The sequence below is a fragment of the Culex pipiens genome, chromosome 1, assembly GCF_016801865.2.
Source record: "Culex pipiens pallens isolate TS chromosome 1, TS_CPP_V2, whole genome shotgun sequence".
Taxonomy (NCBI): domain Eukaryota; kingdom Metazoa; phylum Arthropoda; class Insecta; order Diptera; family Culicidae; genus Culex; species Culex pipiens.
In genome coordinates this window covers 61,690,370-61,710,945 of record NC_068937.1, presented here as the reverse complement: position 1 = coordinate 61,710,945, position 20,576 = coordinate 61,690,370, and the positions used below count along the sequence as shown (strand labels likewise).

Genomic DNA, 20,576 nt, shown 5'->3' with positions numbered 1-20,576 from the left:
CTACTCTACTCTACTCTACTCTACTCTACTCTACTCTACTCTACTCTACTCTACTCTACTCTACTCTACTCTACTCTACTCTACTCTACTCTACTCTACTCTACTCTACTCTACTCTACTCTACTCTACTCTACTCTACTCTACTCTACTCTACTCTACTCTACTCTACTCTACTCTACTCTACTCTACTCTACTCTACTCTACTCTACTCTACTCTACTCTACTCTACTCTACTCTGCTCTACTCTACTCTACTCTACTCTACTCTACTCTACTCTACTCTACTCTACTCTACTCTACTCTACTCTACACATTTCAATATCTGAACACGAAAAATCGTATAACTCGTATAACTTAAATATCCATTTTATTTCTTCTTCTTGTCGAAGTCCAAATTTGGCATCGAGAGATTCATGAATTCCGCATTATTAATCAGATTATAAACGAGAATCTCGCTTAGCGACGAAACCATTACTTGCCGCGTACTTTATGAATTAAAACTTGTTTAAACAATGTTTTCCACACGGTTGGTTTACGGTAACGGAGTGTCTCCTCAATTAAGGGCATCGAAGCGACACTTCATTTACTCGTCCGAAAGCATTTGCCTCTCGCTCATGGTGATCATGCTGATGCTGATCCATACAGTGTTCAGTAGTGGAAGCCAGTCATAAGAAAATCTCATTGGATGTGATTTCAATCGTGTGATTATTTTTAGCACACCCGCCTTGCTGGCCTGGCCCTTCTTACAGAGTACGGAAATCGCATACGAGTCGAGCCCGGCAACGCTAGAGTGGAGACATCGGAATTAAGTTATGTGGAAAATTATTTTCCCACACTTTCAGAAATTCCATCTAACCCACTTTCTTCCACGGCCACAAAACGGCAGGTATGAGCTTGGTGTTGGTAGATTCCTGCCTTGTTGCTGTTGTGTGTGAGAACATCCACTTCTCGCCTTTGGAAGAGGTTGGTACTTTTGTATAGTAAACATTTCACTCCGCGTGAGGGTACATTTCGGCATGTGCTCATACGAGAGTTCATTAATAACCACCATGGGGTCGAATTGGATGGTGAAGCTTTATGAGTAATAAAATGTGTAGTTATGTATCGACAGTACATTTATTTTACTATTTATTTGCTCCGTATTATAGGCAGTCAAAATACAGGGTCTTACAAAGACATCTTTTTGCTGACAATAGAGATAAAGTTTTAGTTCTTGTAGTTCTTGATGAAAAACAAAAAATAATTACGTAGCCTCAACTTTAAGGTCCGCTACATCATCGTGTTGTATCAAGTGACATAACGTCATCTGGAGTGAAGCTGATTTGGTTTTTTTGGTATGTTTGGACGGTCTTAGTTAGAACATTATCAGAACAACTAAATTCGTAAATCGAATTACGAATTTGAAGCATAAAAGTGCTCTAAAATCTGTTTACAAACTTTAGTCTCGATACGCCTTAGTTGACGGTACTTGGCTTTGGCCCATTTATTACATTGCTTGAATTGTTACAAATGAGTTCGCGTAAACGTGAACAATGTTCATGCCAACGGGAACCAGGAAGAAAACTGTTCATGTTTACGCGAACTAATTTTGTTTGAGTGTAGAATAATGTTCACAGCATTAAATCTGGGTTTAAATCCAGCAGGTTTGACATTTGGCGTGTAATCTTTACTGGCATTTCTTACCAAGATGATGTGCTTGCTTTTGTTTGCCATTTTACGATCGGATTGTTTGCTTGTCAAATGTTTTTGAGGCACCTTTAAAATAATGTATTTTTTTTATTCTTTGTCCTCTATCTTACCCTATACCCTAACTGGCTCAATCAGCCTTGCTAGAGAGCCTTTGGTTTATTGAAGAACGGCCATCTCAAAACAAAAGTACAGTAAACCGGGGTGACATTGATAGAATTTCAATTTATGTTTGAAATATTTTCCAACTGGTAAGGTTTGTCTTAAGATTATTATTTTTAAAACATGTACGAGGGTAGGTCACACAAGATACATGCAATATTTTTGATAAAAAGTTTTTTCAATAGTGTTTAAAAAAAATAGTTGCATTGAAAATTCTTATTTTGAATTCCGGGGTGCCTTTGATAGTCATAGTAATCTTATAAAAATAAGATTCAATGTGTACGTGCAAAACACGAATAGAAAACAAAACAAATAACTTAAATTTTATTTTTCAATTTGAATTTCGTTAAATATTCTCAAGTTTTCTTTTGTGCCATATATTGACCATGCTGACCGTGCAAGCGCAGGAATTGCTGGTGTGGTGACCGCAGACGGAATTCCACTTTCCGTTGAAGATCGTGCCGGGGACAACTCCGGGAGCGAGGCGACTTCTAGCACTACAATGGACACCCTTGTTGATTTTGTCATGACAAAATTCTCTGCCAAACCCAGTAACTCACCCAGAAATGTTTTTTTGCAATTCCGTTGTGAAACTACTCACTTTTCCTGTCATTCTTGAACGACGAAATAGCCTACTTTTCTGTACCAAAAATAACAGAATCGAATAGCAACACTTTTCAAAATAAATGCTGAAAAGTGCTACTTTTCAGCACTCAAATGGGTGCTGAAAAGTTGAATTTTTCAGCACTTGTTTTGAAAAGTAACACTTTTCAACATTTTTTGATTTAAACGATTTATTGACAAAATACATGAAAATTTGACATAAAATTTCACTCAGTGAGTGTTTTTTGGAATTGCAAAAAATGTTGTATGGAACTCGTTGCAAAACTTGATTTTTTCAGCACTCTTCGTATTTATCCAACTCGGCGAACCTCGTTGGATAAATGTACGACTCGTGCTGAAAAAATCCTCTTTTTGCAACTTGTTGCATAAACTACTATTAAAGATTTCTGGAAACTCTGCAAATGCAGCGCCTCATTTCAGCTTTTAACCCTAATTTGTTTTGGTTCAATTGACTGATGAAAACAATATCTGAAAAGAGTCACGCAGGTGCTTTGACATTTGCAGTGCTGCAATCTATATGGACTAATGTGAATCAGTATTTTAAGATGTCCGTTCTCTAATAAGCTCCAGGCTTTCTAGGCCTTGCCATCACGGACCCGTGCGTTATATATAGATCCGCGATCTATTGTTCTTTGTCTTGATGGATGTTGATTATCTCTGTGGGAAGAGACTTCCTTCCTTCCTTCACGCGTTGTGGTGTGATTGGTTGGTCATCTTCCCGTCCATTCCCCACTCACCCAACGCTAGTTGTGGTAGTGGGGGGATCGGCATGTGTTTGTGTGTGGTAATTAATTACCGAGTACCGAGTTCCAGAGGGAGCAGGAGTTCTAGTTTTCACTGAAAAATCGGTGGCAAGGCGACCGGGCGGGATACGATCCCTGATCATCTGCTTGAAAGGCAGATCGCTTAACCATTCGGCCAAGTATCCGGACTTAAAATAATGTTGAATAGTTTAATATCTCGACACTGTTTTAAACAGATTTCTGAATGTGATAAAAAGAATACTGTTTTGTTTCTCCTCCACCAATATTTGAATCTTTGAGTGGTCACATCTAGCAAAAAAGTTCATATAATCTTTTATATATTTAAAAATACCCATAGGAACGACTTTCTACAATAACGATTCAAACTTATTGCATGAAGGATATCCAAACCATTTAAACGTTTTCAGCACCTATTTTGTCCTGATTGGTCCTTTGCCGCTGATGTACCATCAACGGCGACAAGGGTCAACTTGAGCGACATCGATGAGTGTTTTGGGTGTGCTTGCTCCCACGACAGGCATGCTGGCAGGAAGGATATTACGGAAAGTGGTTCAAAGTTACAACTGAACTGACTCGAGCGGCATGGATACGGCCCCGGACATGAGCGGTCTCTCTAGAGGAAAATATTGATATCACATTATGGTTCAGGGGGGAGGACACGCTTCGTTACACATCCATAGTAAGGACGGATGACGAAAAAGCGCCTTGGTCCATGCTTTCAACATTGTAAAAGGCGGACGGTTCAAGTGCCTGTGTGCGCCAGAAGCAACCCGGCAGGATGTAAAATCTGGACCTGCCGAAATGACCAATGCGACACAAAAGACCCTTTTGTTGACGCAAAAGTGCCACCGTAAAATTGAATTTTAAATACATTACCGCTCAGTTTTTTCTGCGATAAACAAAAATAAATAAACTAGATCCACAAATGTAAATGAATCATTACATCAATTTGATCAAATGTAATGAAATCCGGCTTATAAAAAGTAAGTGAATATCGCTTAAGTTCCTATATCTAAAGTAAGAGATACCATATCTTCAATCTTTAAAAAATGGAACGCGAGCAAAATGTTGACTTTTTTGGTCTCATCCATCTAGGTGGGCTACAAATATGTATTTATAATGTTTACTTTTAAGTTAACATAAATCGAGCATTAACCAGCCCAAAGCCTCCAGAACTTTGCTCAATATTTGTCCGTACTTCATATTTGAAAATAGAGAGTTCAACTTTTCTAAACAATAATATAAAAGATGGTTTAGTAAGTAAATCAACTTAAGAGCGAGTTTTTAACCAATGTGTAACAGGTCGTATCGAGGTGCTCCGATTTGGATGAAACGCTGAAATTTGTTTGTCTATACATGAGATGAACTCATGCCAACTATGAGTTCAATAGTTCAAACTAACGTGACTCTCCACTCCAATAGTTCAAACTAACGTGAAATTTTCTGAGGATTACGAATACCTATGTTAAAATTGAGACCAAAAAGTGCCGCTATGGAGGCCTATAGGGCAAAAACTAACGTTGTAAAAAGTAGTAGTTTTTTACGACTTTTTTTTACGTTTTTTTTTATTTATGGTTACGTTTCGGCTTTCGGTCACTTGGTAAAATCAAACACCAGTTTGCTTTCTTCTCCGACGTTTCGATTCATATTGAACCTTTTCGATTACGTAGCCTAAGTTGTAAAAAGTTTGTTATAGAAAAATCGTAAAACTATGATAAAAACTTCGATTGGCCAAAAAGTTAATACCGTAGGCTCAGAGTCCATGAAATTCTCTAACTTTTGACCTATAGGAGTATGGGTGTTGAAGGCTGTTGCAAAAAGATAAAACTGGTTTTTAAAAAATCCATTTTTAACAGTAATTTGCAAAAGCTATGAGAAAAAGTCAAACCAATCCTGTATGTCTATGGCACATTTTGAAGGACTTCAAAAAACCTTTCGAATGCATCTAAGAAAGTCGGAATTGACAAAGTTTTACGGAAATGCGAGCAATTTTAAGATTTTTTAGGTTTTTTTACCTCAACCATTAAAGCCCGTTTTACCCTACTTCCCTTTTTCTCATATTTGGCATGAGTTCATCTCATGTATAGACAAACAAACGCTGAAAGTTTCATCCAAATCGGAGCGCTTCGATATGACCTCTAGAACAAACCGAGCAATATTTACAAAAACTGCCTCTTAAACATAATGTTCGATTTTGTAGCATTCGTATTTAAAATAAATTTCAGTGATTTGCTCCACACAACATATTTTTTCTACAGGTACATTTAGCCCCAAAGACGCATAGACACCCTCTCTCTCTCTCGCTATTTTGCATTACGGCACGAATTTCACGGAATATTTCCTAAATTCCAATGGAATGCGAGTTAGAGATGGCATAATATTTAAAAAAAAATGGCAAAATATAAAACAAGCACTTTAACGACGCCATCGCTTTAGCACCACCACCCTCTGGTCTGCTCTTTAAAATTGTTGCTGATTCAAACCATATTTTTGTTTGCAAACTTGTTTTTCTCACCCCGAGATCGCTGAAAACACAAACTGCCAGACATGTGATGTGCTGTGCTGTGCGGTACGATGCGGTGAGTGTGTTTTTCCTTCCCGCTGCTTTTCACTTTAATAATGGTGTACATTCATGCGGCAAACCCCAGCATCGACACACTTTTAGTGGCACGTTGAATCGCATGATTAGAAGTTTTTTTTGCTAATTAATCATAATTTTATGAATAGTTTTTGTTTATAAACTTATTCTTTAATTTCTAAGTAAAAAAACTCATCAGTTGTACTTTTAGCAAAACAACACTTTGTAATTATCATGTTTTTCGTCCAAAGCAAAGCTATAACTCGCTGGGGGTGGTAAACTCATGTTTGCCATTATTTTTGCCACGGGTCGAAGATTGGCCCGCAACAAAAGACGCCACAACATTTCCTCGGTCATAATATTATCCACGGTACAGTTTGCTTACGTTTTCGGCTCAGATGTTTTCTGTTTTCCACTCTATCTCTCTCATGTGTGTGAGCAAGAAGAAACGACGACGAGGTTGTTCCTCCGCCGCCGCATGTGTTTATGAAATCTAATTTTATCTCTGTGTCCGCGAGGTAAATTGCCGCTATTAACCGTATCTGCCAGAAAACCATCTTGTTCTGTCGGTAAACCGTTGCCGCTGGCTGACTGCTTACTGTACCATTGGCTATGAACCCGTTCTTTTGTAGAGATGTCAATGAGATTTAAAATAAGATAAAAGGAACAGGACATGTTCCTTTAAATTTGAATCATTTTTTTTTTCAATAAAATATTTGTCAATATTTATAATGTACCTTTATCCAAAAAAGCAACTGGTCTTGATATTTTTTCTATATACTTAGATTCATTGCTTCATTGTTGTGGCGATATAACTACGGCACATAGCGTCCAAGGCATTCGTGGAAATACAATTTCCCATCCCAGAGGGTCCCGGAATACCTTTGGGATATCTTAATATGGTGCTCCCAACGAATAAACCAAATCTTGGAGCGTATGGTGCTGTATCCCCACGCTTCTTAATCCCCAGTAGATGCAGAATTATGTTGTTGTATAAACACTCCGTGCTCAAACTCAACCCACTTCAACGAATCATGTCTCTGCGATACAACTTTACGCAGTAGGCCTGGCCACTTTAACGTCTGTGATGTTTCAATGCATTCCGATGCAATGGAGCACTACAAATGTTAATAAATGACAAGAAGAGTGAAACAAAGTAAATCTTTCCCTGTTCCTGAGGGGAACACCCGTGAAGAGTACAAAGCGGATTAAGTGACAGTTTATTAATCAACGTAATGTTAACATGTTAAGGTTAATGTTCCATAGGTTGTCTTCCTAAGGTGTCCTGATAAGGTCCAGTTTGTGACGATGCACTACCTTCCCTTTACTAAACAATCGAATCCAGAAGGGAAAAGATCACCAGTTGTGTTGGTCCGCGCCGGGTTTTGAACTCCGATCTACCACTTATGCCTCATCCATAAAGTACGTACGCTCTTAGGGAGGGAGGTGGGGTTACCGTAGGTGTGACAAGATGTTACGAAGGGAGGAGGGGGGTTTTCGAGAATGTGACGTCACGCTAGGTTTTTTTTATGATTGTATAAGGCTGGTACAAATATTTTTAAAAGTTTTTGTCACCCCCCCCCCCCCCTTCAAAATTGGCCCGAAAAATCAGGGGGCAAAAAAAAAATTTTTACGATAAACTTCAAAATTTCAATGAAAATTCAAGTGCAACCAGCTGAAATCAAATTAAAATACACTCTTCTGCGTTTTAAATCATTTTTAGCATGTTTGGGTTTATTAAAAAATCTTAAGATTTTTTGAAAATTTTCGATGCAAAATCTTTTTTTCTGATACAATTTTTGTTTTTGTCAGATCTTAAATTTTTTGAAAACTAATGATTGCAAAACAACTGAACTAGTGTAAAATGCAATTTAAAACACTTTTTTTCATTTAAATGTGAAGACTATGGCTTGTTATTTAAATTTTTATATTATTTTATTTTTTTGCCCCCCCCCCTTGACCTCGGCCAGGGACAAAAACTTTTTTAAATATTTGCATCGGCCTAATATTAATTCGAAATGTACACAATTTAATTAAATCCTCTTTTCTTAAATTATGCTTACTATTATTTAGAAGTATCACATTATAATTGATTATATAGTCACATTGTTTTTATTCAGCTGGAACTTCAATATTTTGCAAATTCTTGCTCGATAAAAATAAATGCTTTGAAAGCAGGGTGTTCATAAGAAAACTGCTTTGAATGATTTGAACTTATTAGATACAATGCTGTGAAAAACAGTTTTCAAGATTTTTTTAATTCTTAAATGTTGTACAAGGTCTTCTAATTTTTAAAAGATTTTGTATCTGTGTTTTTATTTCGTAATTTTATATCGCAATGTTTATCAAATGAATATTTAGACAACTTATAATTATTTTTTTTCATATTAAAATTGGCATACATATCAAATTATGAGAGTTTTAAGAAATACAAACTATAAAAAATCCCATCGAAAACAAGGGCGGGGGGGGTCTGGCAAAATGTGACGAACTTTTTTGAAGGGGGCTTCAACCTTGCGTGACAAAATGTGACATAGGGGGGAGGGGGGGGGTTAATATTGGCCAATTTTTGCGTGACGTACTTTATGGATGACGCCTTACGAGGCGGAAGCGTTACCACTGGGCTACGTGGCTCGGTCGACAAGAAGAGTGCTAGGTGTAATCTAACCTGGAGAGTGCCTTTCCAGGATCCCTTCGAAAGATTGGATTTGGATTGTATATGGTAATGAATAAAAAAATAAGTTGACTTTTTATAGGAATCATCTTTTCATAATTTTTTTTTGTCGCAAAATGTTCAGCATGAGTTTCTGAGCAGAATGTAGTACTAGGTTTCTGTCAAACTTTGAATTGTTTCATCACAAGATGTGCATAGTGCCCAAGAGGTGTAAATACTTTTTTGTACCGTAAACTGGGGTGACTTTGATAGCCCGGGGTGACTTTGATGCCTGTCAAATTATTATCTAAACATTTTTGAGAATTTTGAATATGTAAGCATTATGGGATAGCTTATTATCGAACATATATGCAAAAATGTGACTGTTGGATTGGATGTATCAAAATTAGTGGCCAAATCAAATTTCTATCAATGTCACCCCGGGCTATCAAAGTCACCCCAGTTTACGGTACATACATGTAGGAGCCCAGGGCGGCGAAGTCCTTGTAGATAAAATGAAGACGCTAGTGATTGCTACTAGCAATAGTTGCCGTCAGCTATAAAGTCATTTTCGTTTTTTCAGGGGCCAAATTGTTCAAAAAAGTAATCCTTTCCTATATATACTCAATTTCCTTAGAAAGTTGGACAACTCAGATGATGCAATCGTCAGTGAGTAGGTGAAAATTAGGTACCTAGTTGAGTACCTGCTCTAGAAATATTTTGAGCATCCTCATCCATCCGCTTGCTCTCCCGATGGATGCCCGTTTATTTGTGTGCATGAAGATGTTTGCTTTCGAAACACGAAATTAAAAATTTGTCATTACCAGCCTGTGATAGAACACGCGTGGCCACGGTCAGCAGTGGCACTATCCTCTGCCTCTAAGACGCCCCAGAGTCAGTGTGTTGTTCGGCTCGCGGTACCGCGCACCGTCAAATATTTTTCATCTTATTCAAGGTTCTCGGTAGCAACGTTTCACTCTCCCCGTGAAGAAAGATCAATGGTTTTTTTTTATTTTTGCTTTCTTTCTATAATGCTGTGTTTTTAATATGAAATATGTGTTTTTTGTGTGTCCCCATGGTTCGTGGAATTTTCTTTTGCTCAGCAGTCGTATTCCCTTGACGTCGTGACGTGTTTTTCGACGGAAGAAAATTTATGGTGGGAAGATTTTTTTTTATAAATGGTGCTCGAAAAAAATGAACTGGATCATGAGGAAATACCAATGGAAGGTGTTTATTAACGAAGAATGACAGAAAGTTGAATGAACGCCAGTCCTTGTGGAAAAGTGATTTCATATTCGAGGAAAATTGCTGAGCTGTTGAAAAAATGGTATCAAAGTTGGTTGAAAATTTGTCACAGAGTACTTGATTGTGGGTTGAGTTTGATACGAAGAAAAGAATTGCGTTTATTCTAATTGCTGAATCCCGGTGACAAAGCAAATAAACGAAAACGTTTTGCCTTTTTTATTTCGTGCCTACGGAAAGTTTTTCCACTAAACAACGCTTGACCTCCGCTGTGAATCAAATCAGTATGGAGGAGGACGACGATAAAGTGTGCCCATTGGGTGGGTTCATTAAGCAACAGCAAATTAGAACCAAGCTCGAGCACCAACAGCAGCAAAAACAAATCCAAAACATAGCAGCCCTGGAAGCAACCGAATCGATCCGACCGACTCAGCTCGTATCCAACGCCTTCTCCGATGTCGAACTGAAATCCGACCAACTGATGGAAAACGTTCGACTTTATGGAAATTTTGCAGCAGCAACAAGTGTGAATAGAAACGCAAGCGTACAATCACTTCAATCGGTACTGACTTCGTCATCTGCGTCGTCGATGTCCTCGGCGGTATCCTCGAGCAGCAAGACCAAGTTCCACAGTTTTCTGCAGAGCAGCGCCGCGGCAACGACGCAACATAGTCTTTCATCGAACTTTTCCAGTTTGGGAACTTCTGCTTCCGCTTCCGATTTCCACCAGGCCCTAGTCGCTTCGGCTACGAAATCCTCGCTAGCAAGCTCTGTGTCTACAGCGTCTCTGCCGGTGACCGGATCTCAGCTTGTTATATCGCCGAGTTTTGGCAAAATGCTTGGCGAAATGGAGGCAAACAGCGAGTTCAAAATGAAGAAAAGTCTCCAAATGAATCGCAAAATATCCATCCTAAGTCCCGGCCACTTGAGCATCCGAAGTGAACAGTCCAAAGAAGAACGAACATCTTGTTACATAAACGCTGAAATGTTGGAGTAAGTATATCGAAGCAGGCTGTTGCTTTTGCGTTATTACATCATAGTAACCCAGTCAGGGAGGGTATAATTCGGAAGCAACATTTTGTCAAAAATAGTCCCCGCTGTGGAGTGGCAAAAAATTTCGCCGATTTCACCATTACACAGTAAACGTTACAAGCACACACCAACACAGCTACATGCAAAAACTTCCGCTTGGCAATCCTGGGTTAATTAGAGAAAACAATGCTTGTACAACAGCAAAAAAACACCGATTTAGCATGTTGCTTTTCACATTCTGCATGTTTAATGCGATCAACAAATCCGAGCTGGCTGCACTGAAAAGTACGCTCAACACACATTTTAATGTTGATACAAATGCTCACAATACAGATGCACACTGCACTGGTGCTGCTGGGAAACCCGAAAAAAGGTTCCGTTTTCCCGAGTTCGCTTATCGGGAAGCTATTTTTCCATTGCAGCGTATGCGCTGTGGGCTGTGGCAGGAAAATTCGGTAGTACAATTGCAATATTTATAACTGTAAAATGTTATGGTTGTGTAGTAGGCTGGTATAAATTTGTGATTTTAATACAGAGCGGATTCTTTATTTCGAATTGAACTGCATTCGTATATGCGAATCCGAATTCACAAGTTGGAACGACTGACAGCTGTCAAAAGCATGAAATCACGGGCTAAGAAAACAACGAACAAAGGTGTCGAAATGTAAACATTAGTTTGGCAACTCAATTGTTACGTTTGAGTGCCTTTTTTGTTAGGATGCGTTCGAATTAGCGAGCGTTCGAATTAGCGGACATTCGAAGTAGCGAAATTCGAATTAACGAATCCGCTCTATAGTTCACTGAGTCATGCCAAACGTTTAAAAAGACATGTTGAAACGGCAAGTTGCAATCGACTGGATTCTAACCTAACACTTACAAAGAGGACGCCTCAACCCACTGAGCTATCAGATTAATGTAGGTTGGACATGATAAACGCCTTTATCTTCTTGAAATCTTGGTAATTAAGGTTTTCCATGCGATGGGCTACATACCAATAAAATTTGTAAAATTACGTTAAATAATGCAAAATTTATTTTACACCCAGCCGGATTAACAGTAGTGTTACCCGTTTGATATGTGCTCTATGTTAGGCGAGGTCGCACAATACCTAATGACCTCGTAGCTTAGACGCCAGATTCTCTGCCATTTGGGAATGGCCTAAGATATATCAGTTTAAACCGAATCTGATATAAATAATACTTTCTCATAATTGCGTAGCCATCCTAGGGATATAGGATTAGGTGAATATACACACACATAAGTCACGTGCTATGTTTTCGTATAAATTTTTTGATAAAGTTATATAATACATTTCCAGAGTTTTTTTAATGGTTCTATCAACATATGAAACACAATATTCTGGAGTTTTTTTTTTTAAAAAAAAAAGGTCCAATAAACCAAATTTCCAGTTTTTGCTTTTTGGGTGTTTTTGAAACCGCCTTGAGTCAGGGGTGTTAAAAAACACCCAAAAAGCAAAAACTGAAAATTTGGTTTATTGGACCTTTTCCAAAAAAAAAAGAAACTCCAGAATATGCTTTTTTAAATGTAAATTCGTCAGCCCACAGTGACCGCGCTCGGTTCGACATGCTCTCTGTTTTCCCCCCGTGGTATAGATATGGTGTGCGCTGTTGTGTGGCCTGGCATGGCCCGGTCTGTCCTGTGTCCTATTCTGTCGTGGTTGTATGGGTGCGACGAGTCGCGCTCACCAAAACCAGAGGACACTGCTGCCGACGACGAGCCGAGCGTCTGCGCCGACAACAATATCGCACCAGCACCACTATGATTGATTATAGAGTCTGGGCAGGCGTACTTGTCCGGTGTATAGAGGATATGGAAGCAAACGACGAGTACCTCGTTCCTTCCTCGAATCGAATCGGACCAGAGCATTATTTACCTTTTGAGCTCGAAATTTTTCTCCACTTTTTCCTGTACAGTAGACCTTCCGCGCTGATTTTCGGTCTATAAATAAGATGTGACTGTTTGCTTCCTCCGAGTGATTGTGAATCTTTCTTCCTACTTTCGTCACCGTGTAGTCCGTCGCGTGCTTTGTCGTAAAATCCGGCTTGTTGAACAAAAACTGTAAACTTGCATAATTCTTCCTCTATCAAACGAGAAAAAAATGAGTGCAAAAGTGTTGCTCCGGAAATGAGGGCATTGCAGTTCTAGGGAGAGAGCGAGCGCGCGAAAGAGCATAATCTCCAGAGTTGGTCCCTTGTTGCACCTTGGGTGCTCGCCTACTACTGTCTAGTAGCCTACTTGGGTCACACAAAGTGGACCTCTAAAAACCTTCGACGTTGGGGAACAAACAACAGGATAATAATTGTAATTGGTGCTGTGTTTTACTGTAGGAGACGGATATACTTCAACTCGATTGAAAGAGCTAACCAAACAATGATATGATTGTTGCTGTATTTGTACTATTTTCACTGTTCCGCGGACTCACGCACAAGAGAAAATCCAGTTCCGCTGCCAAAAGCCCCACACCGAGTACTGCGGTAGTTCAAGTGTCCGGAACCGGACCATTGGACCGGCTCCAACACCACAAGAATAACGGTTCCGTTGAGGGCACTAATTTGAACTCGTCCATTGAGGACCTGTGCGTTTCACTTTGTCAAAGTGAGTCAATTTATTCGTCCGCGACCAGCAAAATCTACGACAAACGTCGCCAGGACTCGTCCTCGATATGTTCGGACATTTTCAACACGGACGAGGGAGGGGGTGGGGGCAGGTCGTCAGTGTCGGAGGAGACGAGATTCACCGCCCGCAAGAGCTTGACCCGAATTCGACGGTGCACGTCCAGAACGAGTCTGAGCCGGAGAAGACGCACGACCGGAAGGTAGCCACCCACACAAACCGAGGGGGTTGGAACAGTCCTTAAAGTGGAACAGGTTTTTTTTCCCCTGTGTGTGTGTATGTGTATGTGAAAGTGAATGTAAACAGTAAGCGTGCCTCGTTCAATTTGTGACTGATGATGAGATTCTGTGTTTACGGAAGCGTGAAAGGATTCGTTATTTATGCTTGTTGATGTTTTGCTTTCCTTTCTGCGCATTTTTCTCGTTGTTGAATTGCAGAAAACTTTTTTTTTTATCGGGAGCGATAAATGGGTGTATGCATCGTGGTAAACACAAGCCACATGACCCAGTCATGACGAAACAAAACAACCACCCAACCAAATCTGTTAAAACTTTCGCATGGAGGTGCATGGTAGGCGGTGGAATTTGAAGTGACCATGCGTCTCCGCTATATTGTGAGACGATGGCATTTCTCATTTTTTTGCGAATTGTTTTTGACACATCGATGCCTCTGTGCTTTCTTATGCTAAGTTCCAAGCAAGCTAAGCTCAAGAGAGCACAGAGGCATTGACATACAGACTGATTCTTAGACTCTCTTTCAAATATATCGCATTTTTTTGTGTTTTAGCTGTACAATTAAAGAAAAATGTTACCTACAGATTGTCGAGGCGGCACTGGCAACGCATGTTTTGCGCTTGCAACACTGCCAGTTTTGCTGGACGTTAAGGGCGGTTGGTGTCCAGCGCGTTTGGATCTGTCAAACATTGGCCAATCTGTTTGCCTTGACAATCTGTAATGTTACCTAATCCACCTTCAGGTGGTTGCTGCCTTCCTCACATGCAAATAGTGAATACATTTAGTTAAAACACGTTTAATAAATTAAGCTTCATTACTCATTTCTTGTGATAACGATGGTTTACATGATAGATAAGGATAACGTATTCATTAAAATATCATAGATTTAGTCTTAACAATGTGTAAAAATAACACAGAAATGTTCATAACTTTTAATAGGGTTGTCATATCTTAATTTTGGCTCGTTGGAAAGGTCATTTTATTAAAAGAAATATTAGAAATAAATAACATGACGGGTTTTCTTGAGTCCAAAACGGACAAACCGGTTCAGCCAGCTCCCTCTCAGATTGGTCCTGAGCTGATATGAACACGTCAAGTTAGCTCTAGGAGGTCTAATTAGGAAGTTCTTTTTTCAAGTGATTGTATACACCCAAACGAAAAATATATCTCAAAATCTGCAACAGTGAATTTGCTGCAGAAAATGTTACATTTTATTACATTTTTTGCAGCAAGCCCATAGATCATTTTTGCCCGCGTGTAAACACGTCAGCGATCTGCAGTTCTCACCAACATATAGAATGCTGGCGCGTCCCCGAGCAACAATCTAGAGAGAACATTATGTTCGCGCTCTGTCCCTCACCATTCATCAAGCGTCCATGGCGCGGTGGTAGCGTGTCGGATCAGCAACCTTGAAGTTGATGGTTCAATCCTCGTTCTGTTTAGGTTTTTTTTCTGCAATACAATCAATCTGCAGTCGGTAATGTCGATAATTGTCGATAACGGGCAAAAATGTCATACCCCTATATCGCAAAAAATGCATGAGGACAGTTTTCATGCAGATTCTGATATACTTTCATGCTGCCATGCATCAAAATCATGCGACCGCCGGTTGGGTGTAGCCTTTCCTGAGAAAAGCATTCCAATGTTTTTACTTACTTTTTAGATAACTAACACTGACCTTCAAAAAATTACAAAAATGAAGTTTGTATGAAGAATTAGGGCCATACAAACTTTTGGAGAAAAACCATTCGGCCCGTCTAAATATTTTTGAAAAATTAAAAGTTGACTTTATGCTTCCCCTCGAGTTGAACCTGCGCAGAAATTTTGTTGGTCGGTGTTATTGATTTCCTTGTAAAAGCAGAGCAATCCACTTTAACGACCCCCTCTGTTGCAAGTTTCTGCTCATTTCTAGGCGTCCGAAGGTTATGTGTGGTGAGTCACCCAAAACCTCTTTTACGCATATGGACCGACGTTTTACTTCCCCATCCAATAGAAGGCCAGACGGATAAGGCGGGAATCGAATCCGCGCCCCATAGCAACTTAGGGATCAGCAGCCGAAGCCGCTAACCACCGATTTTCTTGTAATCCTTTTTAAATAGCAAACCAAAATAATTTAGCTTATTAATTTTCGCACTTATGCTCTTCTACACAAAGTGAACGAATTGGTGAAAATTTAAGTTTTTTTGTCATCTATTTCAATGCGTGATGGGACAAGGAATGATACAGATTTAAGAAGAAAAAGCTCCTTTCCCATTGAATGACTTGCGAGCCTTATTTGGTCAGCATTTTTTTATTATTGAGTTAAGAAAGCGCATTTAAGTAATTTTGCCACAATTGAATCTAAATAAAAGGTTTGTTTTAATTCAGATAGTCTCATTGAAAATTGACAAAGGGAAAATCAATATTAAACAATTAAAAAAAACAATGAATAACTAGAGCAACTTGTATCTCAATGTAAAAAAAAACATTGAAAAATGACAAAAAATAGTAAAGAAGGCTATTTTGAGAAAGAATTGTGCACTAACCTACCTCCCTTCAAAGATGGTCCAAAAAATCAGGGGGTAATTTTTTTTAAACTTCAAAATTTCAATGGAAATTAAGTGCGATCAGCTGAAATCAATTTAAAATGCATTCCCCTGCATTTAGAATCATTTTTAGAGATTTTTAGCCCTTGAATGCACCAAATATTATGTTTTTAAACTTTTAGTTTTAAAATGTGTTTTTGTTTTATAAAGTGAATACACTAGTGGGAGGATCAAGTGAAATATCTTGGACTTGCTTTTGACAAAAACCTTACTTACAAGGATCACATCGAAAGTATACAGGTTAAATGAAACAAATATATTAAATGTTTGTATCCACTTTTAAACAGGAATTTTAGACTTTGTCTCAAGAATAAACTGTTAATTTATAAACAAATTTTCAGACCTGCCATGCTTTCGGAGATGCAGTCGATTGGGCGGTCTCTATCACTCAAGTATCGGACTAACATTCCCATCAACTTCCCCGTGACCCTACCACTGGTCGTGGCCGGCGCCGGTATTGATCAGCATGATAGGGGCGAAGCGAGGAAAGATAGCTCCCACTCATCTTCCACGGCTCGTGGATGTAACTTCTGGAGGTCCTGATCAATAACGGAGTAGCAACTGCGGGTGGGCACTTATGCTTATGCTTATGCTTAAATTTTCAGACCTGCCATGCTTTATGCTGTGCCGATCTGGACAAGCTGTTGCTAAACCAGGAAGAAAAAACTTCAGAGGATTCAGAACAAAATTCTGAAAATGATTCTGAAACTTCCTCCCTGGTTCAGCACCAGTAAACTTCATCAATTAGCCGAAGTTGACACTTTGGATGTTATGTCCAATATGATAATTGATGCATTTCGACAAAAATCATTGCAGTCTTCAGCTGCATTGATCCGCTTTTTATATAGTTTATAAGTTAGTTTTAAGGTACCCTTTGTCCTTTTTGTACATGTAGGATCTCCTACATTTGAAATCACTGAATATCGAAAGCTACAATATTTCATGAATAAATGAAAATTGCTAGTATTTATAATTAAAGTGAAAAGTTATCGATTGAGATTGGACACTTAATAAGATTTTAACTGAATGAATGTACATTAGCGTGGTTCACGTTTCTATGAAAAAGATAAAAGTTGTTATTTTGTCTTGCATCAACCGGAATTTCGTTCTTTTATGTCCCCAGAAGCACTCCTGAAAATTTGAGCCCATTTGGTAAGGTCTAGGAGCTCCAGTTTTAATTTGAAATTTATATGGGATTTTGATTTATTTTCCATGGGAAACTATCTTTTTTTCATTGTATTAGGATTTTTTTTTATAAATCGATGAAATGACTTGATTCTTATAGTAGGAGATAGGTTTTGAACTGGGGAACAACTTTGTAGAACATACCAACATGCTAGGAAGTGACCCTTTAAAGATACAGATACTTTTAGATGGTGGCTGGCCCCTTCAAAAGCCACCACCTTAAAGTATCTGTATCTTTAAAGGGTCACTTCCTAGCATGTTGGTATGTTCTACAAAGTTGTTCCCCAGTTCAAAACCTATCTCCTACTATAAGAATCAAGTCATTTCATCGATTTATAAAAAAAAATCCTAATGCAATGTTAAAAAAGATAGTTTCCCATGGAAAATAAATCAAAATCCCATATAAATTTCAAATTAAAACTGGAGCTCCTAGACCTTACCAAATGGGCTCAAATTTTCAGGAGTGCTTCTGGGGACATAAAAGAACGAAATTCCGGTTGATGCAAGACAAAATAACAACTTTTGTCTTTTTCATAGAAACGTGAACCACGCTAATGTACATGGAAAAGAAAATAAATAAAAAAAAAGTGAATACACTACACAGCCTCAAAAAAGTGTATAAATAACACTTATTTTTTATCAAAAAATCTGAGATCAGGCCTCAAAAAAGTGTATTAAATCACTAATGGACTTATAACTTTTGATAGGGTTGTTGGTTCTTCAATTTTTTTGGATTTGTTGGAAAGGGCTTTTGATTACCTACACCCAGAACTGGACATCAGCATACAAGAGGATAAAGAGTACGATTCGGTAGTAAAATGGTACTGTGTGCGGACTGAGAGGATAAATCCCGAAACTACCGAGAGTACTTTACTCATGGGTTCATCTTCAAAAAAAGTTCATCTATATCAAAGAAAAAAGTACCGGTACCGAGACTCGAACCCAAGACCTTCGGATTACAGTACCGTGCCTTTGCCGTATGGGCCACCATGGTTCGGTGACTAAGTGGCGGTCATTTGTCCATATAAGCCACTCAATAGGATGAACTGTTCCAATGAACGAATAAACACGTGAGAGGACTGTGCTCTCGCAAAATAGCACTTTCCTCACGTTTCTTTTCGGGAGGACTCTCCCTTCGGTCTTTAACTTTGGGTGTATCCAACGAAGGGTCGCATGGTAGATCCGGACAACTTTTTCATCAAAATATTTGAGATCCGGCCTCAAAAAAGTGTATAAGTAACTTAAGTGTTCATAACTTTTGATGGGGTTGTCAGATCTTCAATCTTTTGAACACGTCTGAAATACCTTTCTAACAATACATACACACAAAATATATTTCCGAATGTTACATCATTTATGATGTAACACTTTTGCACATCATTAAACATTTAAATTTAAATGCAATTTCATGTAAATTTGTAACAAATTATACGTAAATGATTATACGTGTGATTCAACCGTTTACGTCGAATCTCAAGTTTACATCAACTGAGTTTACATGTGATTCATTTTATCCGTTTCGAGTAAATTCACATATTTTTTTCTGTGTAGCATGACGGGTTTTTTTTTACAAAAACCACCCTTTTTACAATCTTCCAAAGTTTAGCTAAAATCGTTTTTTTAAGCATAACTTTTCAAGTACTTTCCTAAACTTCGTAAAATTAACTAGGGTCTTGTGGGACCCCAAGAAGGATCGAATAAGACCAAAACAGTCCAAATCGGTTCAGCCAGTCCGGAGATATCGTGTGCATATTTTTCGGTACACGGACTTACAGACATACACACGCATAGACATTTGTTCAGAATTTGATTCTGAGTCGATAGGTATACGTAAAGGTGGGTCTACGAGGTCCAATAAAGAAGTTCATTTTTCGAGTGATTTTATAGCCTTTCCTCATTGAGGTGAGGAAGGCAAAGAGTTTGGTTTTTCGAAATAAAGTCACGTGGAAGTAAATCTAGGTACCAAAAGACCAAATGATCAAATGGTAATGAAAGCGGAAACGGGATGTTTTAGTAGGTCATGAACATGTTCACATTTTACTCTGCTGTTACCAAGCTGTTACCGTGTGCTTTAATTCGCACAAACAAACTTTTTTTCAGTAAAATCGCTGTTTCTGGAGGGCCTCGTGGCGCGGTGGTAAGCGGCTTCGGCTGCTGATCGCTAAGTTGCTATGGGGCGCGGGTTTGATTCCCGCCTTATCCTCCTGGCCTTCTATCGGATGGGGAATAAAAAAACGTCGGTCCGTTTGCGTAAAAGTGGTTTTGGGTGACTCACCACACATAACCTTCGGACGCCTAGAAATGAGCAGAAACTTGCAACAGAGCCCACATTAAGTAAAATTGTCCGGGGAACACGATGACAAAAAAACAAAACTATAAAATGGGTCAAAACCAGCTTTTTAAACTCAGCGTAAAAATATGAAGCTGGGCGCAAAAAGATTGTTTTGCCATATTCCTCAATCTATTTCCTATCCAGATTTTTAAGCGAAGATGACGTTAAGAATGGTGCACGCCCGAACTGTCAAAATCACGGAGTGGTACCAACATTACAAAAAAGTGTGCCAAGGCACGACAGCCACACTTTTTTTAAAATTTTTGTACCACTGCGCGATTTTGACATTTCGGACGTGCACCATTCGTAACGCCATATTCGCGTAAAAATCTGGATAGAATCCAACCTGAAGAAAGTTTTTTTGCTGCTAGAATAGTTGAAAAGTTATGAGAAATTCTTAGTAGAAAATCGACAAAAAATAGGGCACTGTCCAAAAGTGTACTCAGATGACATGGAATGATGCAAATTTATATTGGCCGATGTTATTCACTTACAAGCTTACAACATTGAAACACACACAAAAATAAATTTATTAGCACAAAATTAAACGACGGCTGAAAATGGATTGTTCTCAATAAAAAGATTAAAGTGAGATTTCATTAATATTTTTCATAGAAAACTTATGTGAACCTTTAGGACATTTTTTAAAATTTTTTTTTCACTTGGGAGGATCGAGGAAAATCAACATTGCTTTAAAAATCATAGGATAAAGAAATTGCAATCTGTAAAAATCAAATTTTGTAAATATTCCACGAAACTTCCAAAGATTCAGTGAGCCAACAATGTGCTTACCGTCAAGTAGAGGAATGACAAAGTGAGTTCATAATAAAAATTCAATTGAATCGAGTGCGAATTCCAAAGGAAAAA

At 38.6% G+C, this 20,576-nt stretch overlaps 1 protein-coding gene across 12 annotated transcripts in view; it reads left to right on the top strand.

Moving 5' to 3' along the window:
• Positions 1-20,576, top strand: part of LOC120419862 (cAMP-specific 3',5'-cyclic phosphodiesterase-like) — a 78,187-nt gene that overhangs the window by 43,579 nt on the left and 14,032 nt on the right. Inside the window, exon 1 of one of the 12 annotated variants that reach the window (XM_039582697.2) lies at positions 9,324-10,701. The exons of 9 other annotated variants lie outside the window; for them this stretch is intronic. In XM_039582697.2, the coding sequence (XP_039438631.1) occupies positions 9,995-10,701 (707 nt within the window). In that variant the 5' untranslated portion in view covers positions 9,324-9,994. Of the gene's footprint in view, positions 1-9,323; positions 10,702-12,983; positions 13,577-20,576 lie in introns of those variants that run through there. 2 more of the 12 variants (XM_039582698.2, XM_039582699.2) reach the window with 2 other exon arrangements.